We start from the raw sequence: 11,988 nt of genomic DNA on the forward strand, positions 1-11,988 counted from the left end.
AAGTGTTTTCTTGTGGGGAGAATAATGGTTTATAGCGTCTGTGCCACTTGAGAATTTTGTATTAGCCTGTGATCCAGACACTTTAATAGGACAGTGATCTGCTGGAAAGTCAAGCACTATTTTATTACCATTGTTTAACTCAAATTCGGTCAAGCTGTTTTAAAAGGCGTTCTTTGGGTCACCATACGTAGTTAGGATAGCCTTAAACTAAATACTTAATGGTTCTGTCCAACGCCACGAACCCTGCCAAGAAATAATTAGGAAATCCATAACTCCTAGGCAAAGAAGCTGAACCAAGGGAGAACCTACCTATTAGTGTTTAGTCTGGGATGTTTGCAGAAGTGTATTGCTATAACAAGCACCAAGATAGTGTGTGCCGCTGAAACGTTGGGCTTTTCTTGTGCATATCCAATGGAAATAGCTCTGTATTTTTGGTGCATATCTCATTTAAAGTCAGCAAGTTGCATTTAGCCTTCGTCATTCAGTGTTTTCCTAAGGTTGGAGTGCTTACCACTGGTGCTATTCCTCATTCTAGTTTTTACTTGGTGGGGACTTAGGATGTGTAGGACAACTTGTTGGGAGATTGCTTTCCCACTACAGCTTTCTAGAAATTTTACTATAGTGGGAAGTACTGAAAATTAATAGGCAAGAAGCTGCAGTCCTACCGACAGGTTGCCAGGGATAATAGTCAACTTACGAGGGGCGTTCAAGTCAAACCGGGACATTTCATTTTACAGGTATAAAAAGAGATGCAATTGTGGCTATACACGCAGTAGTAAGTGGCAAGTGTGTCCTATTACTGATAGGCGGCGCACATGTCATGGGCCAGTCCAGAGACCGTTAAGATTGCAGACCACAGTGTTAGTGCGTGCATGGAACAGCGCGTGATGATGAAGTTTCTTGTGAACAAAAGTGTAAAACCCGCGGATATCTACAGAAGACTTCAAGCAGAGTGCAGTGAGGAGGCGCTCAGCCGCAATAAGACATTTAAATGGTGTAAATGTTTCAAAGTTGGCCGTACGTCCATTGGTGACAATCCTGGCTGTGGTGGTTCGCAGCCAACAGCAGTTGTTCCTGTGAACATTTAGTGCGTGAAATGCCTGATACTGGATAATCGACACATAACCTGTTGTGAATTGCACAAGAGCAGGGGCAGACTGACCGTTTGGAAACTCAGGCACTGCCTGAGGGCCTGGGATCAGTAGGGGACCCAATGAGATGCCCCTGGTACCTTTTTCATAGGCTTTTTTGAGTTTGGGCAAGGACACGGGCCCCATGATCCCCTGTTGCCCGGGGGCCCCATGAGTTGTCAGTCCGCCCCTGCACAACAGTCTAATCTGTCTATGGGAACAGTAAACACAATGATGACGAAGTGAAGCTGGCTGTCCTAGGATGGACAGCCTGCTTCACTTACTGTACTGACAAATCTTTCTAAGCTGAAGCTTTCCAGGTTTTAGTTAAATGCTGGGATATGTGTTTAAATGTAGCAGGGGAGTATGTCGAAAAATACATGCAGTTTCCACTCCACAATTTGTTCTTTTGCTATATAAATTCAAAAGTCCTGGCTTGACTTGATTGCTCCTCATAGGGAGGGGGTGTGTGGATGATGCCCTAGGCTCACAGGAAATGGGTTAAATAGATAGAAGGTAAGTATTGCAGTGAAAGCTGCATTTTTGTTGGGCATTTGCCTTTTATTTACTCCAAAGAACTGGAGTTGGGCACTAAAGTGGAAAGCACCATAAATTACAAATTTGTATAAAATGTGAACCTATCTGTGGGGTTCCTTTACTAAAGCAAAAAGACTGTGCACTTTGCAAGTGTAGTGGATCCAGAACTTAGTCAATGAGATAACGCTCAACTTTGCAAAGAATACCGAGTCACATGCAAGGAAAATTAGAAAAAAAAAAAAACATTTAGCAAAAATGACTTGATAGAAGTCAGCAGTTCTTCCCCTAATTTCCTAAGCTCTGGAGCCACTTCACTTGCACAGTACAGACTCTATTGCCTTTAGGTAATCAACCCCATTGTCTCCTAAAATCAGTTCATGTAGTCACACTATCCTGCTCTCCACTTCCAAAGGAGGAAGGGTCGCTGCAGAGGGTAAGATGTGATCACATGACACTGGGAGATTTGCTCCACAAAACACTCAATCGTCTTAAAGAATACAGTGGGGAAGGATTATGACTCTGACAGGTTATACTGCAGTCGGAGGTACTCCATTGGACAGATCCCATCACTTCCTGACACCTCTCATGTAAAAAGGAGGTTTTCCCCAGGACAAGTATGGACAAGCCTCTCGGAGAAATGAAGGCAGCAGTAGAAATGATTTTTTTAAGTTGGGTAGGGAAATGCTAGAACTTTTCTTAGTTTTTGTTTTTTTTTCATATCTTTGTCTGTTTCCTTATTGCATATATCAGACTCCATGGACAGAGAAAGAGGCCTTGTGTGCATAGTTTGGGCCTTAGTGACACATGGGTGCCCTTAGCAGTTGTTTATGAATGTGCTACAAATAGATGTAGAATAGTGTGTGGAAGTAAAAGTGGCCGCCTCCGGCAGTGTGGCATGCAGGACTATGAATCAGCAATTGTCCCTCAGAGCTTTCTACCTTTGGTGTTGTGCAGCAAGTAACTGCAGAGATTGATGCGCTAATTCTGTTTCCTTTCTCCATTTAGGATTAAGGAGAAGTTTCCCCAAGCATTTGATGACATTTGCCTCTACTCTGAAGTTTCCTACTTGTTAGCTCATTGCACATTTCGACTCCCATCTCGAAGGTTCATCCAGGAGCTTTTTCAAGATGTGCAGTTTCTGATTGTGAGTGGACAATAGAAGTTTATTAAAGTGTATAGTTAAAGCAGTATAAAACCCCAAACCAAAAATGTCGGTGGCTGCATTAGTTTTCTTTATTTAGGTTTTTTTCCCCCTCTTGTTTTCATCTGGTGATCTGGTCAGTAACACACCTATATTTGAGTGTCTCCACTCTGGATGAAGGCGCATAAGGGGCACCTTTGGACAGCAGCATTGTCAGTCTGAGGGGAGGGGAGTGTTAGATGTATTAGAAGATTTAGATATGTTAACAAATTAAAGCTAAACTACAGCTCACACTTTATACGCAGTCACAGCAAACTGTTTTTGTTTTTTTTCCTTTTGGGATAAAGGTTTTACATAAAAGCTGATCATTGTAAGCACCCTGCTAGTAGTAAATGGTTTGTTTGAACTCTGGAACTGCTACATCTGCAGACCAGCCTGTTCTATTGAAAAACAACAGACTTACTGGCCAGATCACCAGGTGAAAGTAAAGGAATAAAAAATAAAACAGATGCAGTCATCACATCTAAGAATTGGTAAGCTGCAATAGAATAAGTGTTTGCTTTTGGGTTTAATACCGCTTTAAAGTTGAACTCCATGCAAAATGTGAAATAGAGTGAAGAAATACATTATTGTTATTATACAGGATTTATATAGCGCCAACAGTTTGCTCAGCGCTTTACAATATAACGGGAGACAATACAGTTACAATACAGTTCAATACAAGAGGGTTAGGAGGGCCCTGCTCCTCAGAGCTTACAATCTAGGAGGGAGGGGCTAGTGGTACAAAAGGTAGTAACTGTGGGGGATGGACTGGTAGGAAGAGTAGAAGATTCCATTGTTAGCTGATGGCAGGATAGGCTTCCCTGAAGAGATTTCCTAAAAGTGAGCAGAGTAGGCGATAGTCTGATAAATTGGGGGTAGAGAGTTCCAGAGGATGGGGGAAGCTCTGGAGAAGTCCTGGAGACGAGCATGGGAGGAGGAGACAAGGGAGCTAGAGAGCAGGAGGTCGTGGGAGGAGCGGAGAGTACGGTTTCGGTGATATTTGTAGACCAGTGATGTAATTTGGGGCAGACATAAAAAAAAGGAACTGTTTTACCTGCCTGAGTGTTTTGTATTTCTGTTCATCCAGTCCTGCAATTTACTGCTGATTGGACAGAAAGAGCAGCCACAGTAATAAGAATCTCTCTACTCAGTCTGCTGTTCCCTTTAACAGCATGCACCTTGTCAATACCTTTGCATACAGTGCACTTGATTGGTTGGCTTCCAGTTCTGTCCCCCTCACCCAGTCTGAGTGCTACTGTATAGGGAATTTTAATGATTTAGTAATGAATACAAAGTTGCATTCATTTTTGTCTCTTAAAAGCATTAGTAGTTGAGCTACAATAGTTTTATTTGAAACATAGGTACTTTATTATTGTAAGTTGCCTGATGACATCTGAATGTGCAGTGAACCCTCCAAAAGCTGATGTGTGTAGATTATGAGCAAGTCCCTAGGATAAGCTGAAACACGAGTTCCATGGAAATATCAAATTGCTGCAGTCTGAAGAGGTTCCATGTTTAAATGAAATGATGGTCAGATGATAGTTTGCTTTCTACAATTTGTGGTGGGACCTCTGGTCTACCAATTAGTGGCCCTTCCATTTGGCCTCTCTTACCTGCACTGCACAAAAGTGCTGGCTCTAGTGATGACCCTCTCACTATCTTCATTTATCACGATTGTGGCTACCTGGACGGCTTGCATTCAGTTGCATGTAGATGAGAAGAAAAAGAAGTCATGTAAAAGTGATATGCTAAATACTATCTTTCAGATATTACTACATACAGTGGATATAAAAAGTCTGCCCACCCCTGTTAAAATAACAGGTTTCTGTGATGGAAAAAGTTCTGAAATGATTGATCTTTTGTCTAGTTTTTTTACACCTTTAATATGGCCATAAACTGTACAACTCAATTGAAAAACAAACTGAAATCTTTTAGTGGGGGGAAGTAAACAAAAAAAACTTAAATAATGTGGTTGCATAATTAAGCAATCACATTCAAAATCATGTTAAATAGGAGTCAGTACACACCTGCCATCATTTAAAGTGCTTCTGATTAACCCCAAATAAAGTTCAGTTCTAATAGGTCTCCCTTGAAAAAGGGGGATGGCTACTCTTCAGAGCTGTAATTCCTAAACCCTTCCTCCAATTTGGATGTACATACCCTCACATTAAACCCGAAAGTGTGCACTTTCAGCACATATCCATTATATAACTATAGCTTGAATATGTTTTGGTAAATACCTAAAAAAAAAAAACCTAAAATTGTGCCTGTGTCCAAATGTATATGGACTTAACTGTACCATGGAACACAGTGAAGACAGTCATCATCAAGTGGAGAAAATATGGTGCAACAGTGACATTACCAAGAACTAGACGTCCCTCCAAAATTGATGAAAATATGAGAAGAAAACCGGTCTGGGAGTCTGCCAAGAGGCCTACAGCAACATTAAAGAAGCTGCAGGAATATCTGGCAAGTACTGGCTGTGTGGTACATGTGACAACAATCTCCCGTATTCTTCATATGTCTGGGCTATGGGGCAAGACTAAAGCCTTTTCTTACGAAGAAAAACATCCAAGCCCGGCTATATTTTGCAAAAACACATTTGAAGTCTCCCAAAAGCGTGTGGGAAAATGTGTTATGGTCTGATGAAACCAAGGATTAACTTTTTGGCCATAATTCCAAAAGATATGTTTGGCACAAAAACAACACTGCACATCACCAAAAGAACACCATACCCACAGTGAAGCATGGTGGTGGGAGCATCATGCTTTGGGGCTGTTTTTCTTTAGCTGTAACAGGGGCCTTAGTCAAGGTAGAGGGAATTATGAACAGTTCCATATACCAGTCAATATTGGCACAAAACCTTCAGGCTTCTGCTAGAAAGCTGAACATGAAGAGGAACTTCATCTTTCAGCATGACAACGGCCCAAAGCATACATCCAAATCAACAAAGGAATGGCTTCACCAGAAGAAGATTAAAGCTTTAGAATGGCCCAGCCAGAGCCCAGACCTGATTCCGATCGAAAATCTGTGGGGTGATTGGAAGAGGGCTGTGCACAGGAGATGTCCTTGCAATCTGACAGATTTCTAGTGTTTTTGCAAGGAAGAGCGGCAAATATTGGCAAGTCAAGATGTGCCATTAACCACTTGGTAAGCACGCTATAGCTGAATACCGGCTACAGCCCGGTTACCCAGTTCTGGGAGGCCGTCATTTGACGTCCTCCCAGAACGTGCCCCCGGCGATCTCAATGATCACTGTCTCCTATGGACACAGCTGATCACGTGATGAGGTAAAAGGCCAATCACAGCGGCCTTTTACCTCGTGATCAGCTGTGTCCAATGACACCACAAATCATGGAGTAAATACAGTTGCCGGTTATCGACAGCACTTTCCTCACACGGTCACAGTGTGAGGAAAGTACTGGTGATAACCGGCAGCTTTCACACCGGAGATCGGCACTGATGATCGGTGCCATATGTCAGAGCTGTCAGCTCCACCCGTCAGTAGTGCCCATCTGTGCCGCCTATCAGTGATCATCATTGCTGCATATCAGTGCAGCAGCATCAGTGCCTCCTCATCAATGCCCACCAGTGCCACATAATCAGTGCAGCCTCATCAATGCACATCAGGGAAGGAGAAAAATTACCTGTTTGTGACATTTTCTAATAGAAACAAAGAAAAACGTGTTTTTTTTTCATTTTTTTGCTCTTTTTTTGTTTATAGTGCAAAAAATAAAACACCCATCAGCGATTTAAATACCACCAAAAGAAAGCTCTATTTGTGTAATAAAAAAAAAATTATAAAAATTTCATATGGATACAATGTTGCATGACCACGCAATTGTCATTCAAAGGGCAGCAGTGCTGAAAGCTGAAAATTCATGGGCACGAAGTGGGTATAAGTGCCTGGTAGGAAAGTGGTTAAAGGCGGAAAAAGTTCTAAAATTATTTATCTTTGTCACATTTTTACACAGAAACCTGACATTTTGATAGGGGTGTGTAGACTTTTTATATCCACTGTATGGTAACCTGAATACCATATTTATGGCTATAGTAAGCCTTTAATACTATATAAATGCAGACTGCTGAAAGGAGCTGTGGATTAGTTGGTGTAGCTCACACAACACTCTGCTATCTGCACTTGTGTTGTTTTCCTGCATTTGAGATACGTTTAAATCCCCTTCCCATTCACCTAATACATGCTTTGTGTAAATGACAGTTATGAGCTACCTTTGACCTGCTTTGTGTTGTCTTTCTAGATGCAGCATGTCCTCATTAGACCCATTTGAATTGGCAAAGCAGACCAAGTACAGCCTTTTGCTGATTTGCATTGGAATGCAGGATTTAGAAGTGCCAATAACCCCCGGGTGCTTTTTTTGCCTACACAGTCACTCTGTTTTTGTTCTCTACAATAGCTAATCTAGTCATTATTTTTTTCTCTTTTTAACAGATGCATGAAGAAGCAGAAGCTCTCTTAGCAGTTCCACCAAAACAACCTATAATTGCTGCTGATGCTGAATCATGACCCTAGATTCCTGTGATCAGCAGGAAGTAATGGACATTTGCCTGGCTGACTGGCCCACGGACACAGGAGCACCTTCTCTCGTTCAGTATGCTATGTGCACTGTGAATGAAGAATATGAATATTATATATATATATATATATATATATATATATATATATATAATTATAATACACACACTTTTTTTTTTTTCTTTTAATTTGAACAGTGATCATTTTTTTTGTTCACCCTCCAACCAGGGGAGTTTCCTGTCAACGCAAATGTGGCTATTCCAAACATAAATACCTTTGTATGCAAGAGCCAAGCACTGATACAACCACGAATCCTATAAATACCTATGTAAATAGCTGGACACTTTGCAGAGACTCATTGTCTGTCCTCGAGCAGTATGATGCCTTGTATAATGACCCTTTCTTACAGATCGGTATTTTCCTGCATGGCCCTTCCAATCCACCTGCCAAGATTTTAGGGACACCTCAGGGACGAAGACCCTGTAATGCTTTTTTCAAAACACTACTTAGATGAGGATGTATGCGGCCTCTCTTTTATAACCCAAGAAAGAAGCAACCTAAGATTACCTGCTGCCATCACAGTAGAATGCTTAATCTTTTATTTGCCACTGTAACTCTGTAACCTCTCTTCCCCCCCAGCAAAACTATAAAAACACTTTCATGGATAAGATAAACGTTATGTGTCCCTGAACCTGACTGATGATAATTGATTCCTTCTCCATTTTCTGAAGCTAGCAAGTGTTTTATGGCCATAACCGATGCTCAGAATCCAGTCTGTTGTATAGGAGGACACCGCCACCTTGATACATTTCACCTCTGTCAAAGGTCTCACGGGAAGCAAGCAAGACGTGACGTCGGGCATTTTGCACATTCCGCCAGAAGACAAAGAAAACAAAAGACAATCTGTTTATAAGTTGGATATATTTTATTTATCACATTATGACCTTACATGACTGCTAGAAGTATTCTGGATATGCCAGAGGAAGATCTAGCACAAAACAATGTCTGTCTTTTTGTCTCTTTATTTAATGCCAGTGTTTTTTTTTTTTTGTTTTGTTTTTTCTTTCCCCCCCTTTGTTTTAATAGATTTGCACAAGACATATTCATACAATGTAATTGGTCGGAAGAGGCTGATGGCTTTGACACATGCACCTTTTCTGTTTTTTTTTTTTTTGTTTATACATATCTATCTTAAATTGAATGGAAATGTTCTGAATTTCAACTTTTTTCTCGCTGACGGAATTTATCTGACCATTTGCAGAGCAAAGTGTTGGATCCCTTCTGCCAGTCAAAAGGTGAAGATATGCAAATATGTATATAACTAGCATGGACAAAGTCACTACATTGCGCGTATGTAAACTCACATTTTATGATGTTGAATGGCTTGAGTGTATGTATATATCATCCAGCTGGACTGTTAGAATCTGTGCAAATGAGGAATTACGTGTGTGCTAAACAGTGTAAATCTTTCATCACAAAGTATGTCCGATTTGCTTACCGGAAAACAAAGAAGAAAAAAAAAAAGGTTGGCGCACACAGTGATACTGAAACTCTGTTTCCATGTGTGAAACAATGTATAAAATGCAATTAAATTGTATGATAATTTAAAATGAGCCTTTTTGTGTTGTAGTGCATTTTTTTTTCATGCAAGTTAAAGTATATGTAACCCTAAAAAGAACTGTTCTTATGTGTTCCCATTTTTGGTCTTTTAAATATACCATTGATAGTGTTTTGTTATATCTGTTTAATATGTGTAAAAAAGAAAAAAAAACTGTTAATCCAGTGCACTCTGCAGTGTTGTGTCAAACAAAAATATTAGGAAGCTTGACCTCCCCACTATATTATGGAGAGGAGAAGGTGTTCTGTAGTCCTCACACTCATCCTTTCCTGGCAGCGCAGCTCCTCAGTAGATACATTCTGGTAGGGGAGTGCTGTCACCTTAGTAGCTGTTGGTGGCATGTGAGCTTTGGAGGTACCTGTTAAAGCAGGAGTAGCTCCCCCTAATCAGACATGTTGCACAGCAGTGTGAAGAATCAACAGCTCAAGGTACAAGGCTAAACTTCAGATACTCACTAACCAACTGCTTGGAAGCAGACGTAGGGTCAGGTGGCCAAAGGTGAAAGTCACTGTAGTCATCTGTGAGGATGGACCAAAGATCGGAATTTCACATGGACATTGGAAGCAGGAGCAGCAACCGGAAAGTGCTGAATGGCAGGAAAAGAAAGTGTGCATATGACACTACCTAGAGAATGTCAGCGCACAATCCCTCAGCATTAACCCTTTCTGTGATGAAACCAATGAGAAACGGAAATTTGAAGAAGCCCAGTAGTAGCTCCCCGTTATCGACGCAAATTGGCTACTTAGAAAATAAGTCTTCAGAGATGGGAAGCCACGCGGCTCTGAAACTAGAAAGCACTCTGCAGCTAATTTTTACCAGTTAGCCGCCTAAGCAGAGTCCAATGTCTGAATGTCACATTCCAGTAAGTAGAGATCAGCTTTAGACCGCCCATATATTAGTCGGTTTTTGTTAGTTTTTTTTTTAATTCAGCCAGCAGGGAGCTATTGTATTCTGACAGCTGTGAGACTTCCTTGCAGTCAGAATACACAGATCAGCCCTGCAGTCTATAGCCTGCAGTGTCGATCGAACAAGGAAAATTTGACAGAAGTCTTTTGATAGGTCAACTTCTGTACAACCACAGTGACCATAAATGGACCAAAGTTTATGCGGTCCCTGCTGAACCAGCCAAATTTAAACCCATGTATGGCCTGCCTAAAGTGATATTAACCTCCCTGGCGGTCTGATTATGTCAATATTTTTGAATGTCAAAGCGGTATATTGTTTTGCATGGAAATTTGTTGTTTTATATTGTAGGCCTGTAATTCTTAGGAATAATTCACTTAAATCTGTTCAAACAAGAGTCTAATAAACATACCAGGTATGATAAAGCTTGAAACACGAAATCATAAATTATAATACAGGTGTACCTCGGTTTACGAAAGCCTCGGGTAACATAATTTTCAGTTTACAAATGAAAATTCATTGAAAATAATGCATTGGTTTACGATTTTTGTTTTCGCAATACGACGTAAGTTTCCCCAGGATGCATTGCGCCTGGCAGGTTTATAGCGCCGGCCCCATGCCTATAAAGTGCACTTTATAAAGAGTTTTGAACAGATAAGACTTTTGACTTTTTTTCTCACCTCCGGGACGGATTAATTGGTTTTCAGTGCATTCCTATGGGAAACTGCGTTTCGGTTTACGAAATTTTCACAATACGAAATGTCCCAGAGAACGCATTAAATTTGTCAATCGCGGTACGCCTGTATAATAATTATAAAAAATAATATAATAAATTTAATTCAATAATGTAATCAAACCAAAAACACAAATTTGAAATAGAGCACCAAGTTCGCACATCACTGAGCTCAGTTGCAGAATCGTCGTTGATGAATTTCCCCACGGATCACTATCGCTCAATTATGCAAGGGATTCTAATTCTCTCTCGCTGTTTTTTAGCTGGTCTAAAACCGCTTTTGACCTAAAGGGGCGCTTTTTGGATGCCATGGACGTTCTCAAGTTTCCAGGCAGAAAGAATGGTAAAAGTGCAGGCAGGCTACAGGACAAAACACTAGGGACAAAAGTTAGGTGAAATGTTTTGATACAGTAATGTAATCCTAACAGATTACAATGTATTGTGTGTATGTCATGTTTTTCCTTTTTTGTAATCTCCCACCGGTTCCTTCCCCCTGCGTCGCGACGCTCGCAGGGAAGAGAACCCGGAAGACGGATGCCGGCATTGGCCGGAAGACACAACGGGAGGACACCGGGGGATTGCAGGACAAAGTAATCCCGAGTGTGGCTCGGGGTTACCGCTTTTGGTACTGAAAATTAACCCCAAGACACACTCGGGATTACTGCTAGGAAGGTTAAAGGATCAAAATTTTAAAACAAATCATGTTATACTTACCTACTCTGTGCAATGCTTTTGCTCACTTGCATCTGAAGTCCCCCCTCCTTGCAAGCCATTTGCTGGAAGGGGGGGGTTATTGTGCTGGCTTGCCCCACTTGTCCATAGATGCAGACAACTGGGCTTTGCTGTGCCCCCCACTCCCTCCTCACTGTCTGGGCTGTGATAGACAGCAGCCGATGGCTCCCGCAGCTTTATCTGAGCCATTGAGGAGGCAGAGAGCTGGGACAACAGCTGCTCTCGTGCACACCACTGGATCAGGCTTGGGCTCAGGTAAGTGTGGGAGGCTGGGGAGAGCTGCATAGTGAACGTTTTTCACCTTCATGCATAGAATGCATGAAGGTAAAAAAAAAAAACCCTTCAGCCTTTACAACCACTGTAAGCAGCGATGTATCAGAAATCTTGATAGAAGATGAAAGCTAGCAAAACAGGCTAGACTTTTCTCAGCAGTCCTGAGAAAAGATGACCACCCTTCTAGAACACTAATAAAACTGGCAAGCCGGGAATAGGACGAGTATCTTGGGTTGGCCTACAACTTTTTTTTCTGCCAATGTCAATCCTGTAGGTGGCAGTTTAAGCTGAAAGTACAGTATATGACTTTCTGTATCCATCAATGGATGTGGAAATTTGTAAATT

General features: G+C 41.3%; 1 protein-coding gene across 2 annotated transcripts in view; it reads left to right on the forward strand.

The window, feature by feature from the left end:
- RICTOR (RPTOR independent companion of MTOR complex 2) overlaps positions 1-8,997 on the forward strand; it is a 246,095-nt gene extending 237,098 nt beyond the window's left edge. For both annotated transcript variants that reach the window (XM_089687825.1, XM_089687826.1), the window contains 2 exons: positions 2,673-2,811; positions 7,301-8,997. In XM_089687825.1, the coding sequence (XP_089543951.1) occupies positions 2,673-2,811; positions 7,301-7,375 (214 nt within the window). In that variant the 3' untranslated portion in view covers positions 7,376-8,997. The remainder of the gene's footprint in view (positions 1-2,672; positions 2,812-7,300) is intronic.
- The last annotated feature ends 2,991 nt before the right edge of the window (positions 8,998-11,988 follow it).

Source organism: Staurois parvus, unplaced genomic scaffold, assembly GCF_062004578.1.
Source record: "Staurois parvus isolate SC_StPar_1 unplaced genomic scaffold, SC_StPar_1.0 ptg000438l, whole genome shotgun sequence".
Classification (NCBI taxonomy): Eukaryota; Metazoa; Chordata; class Amphibia; order Anura; family Ranidae; genus Staurois; species Staurois parvus.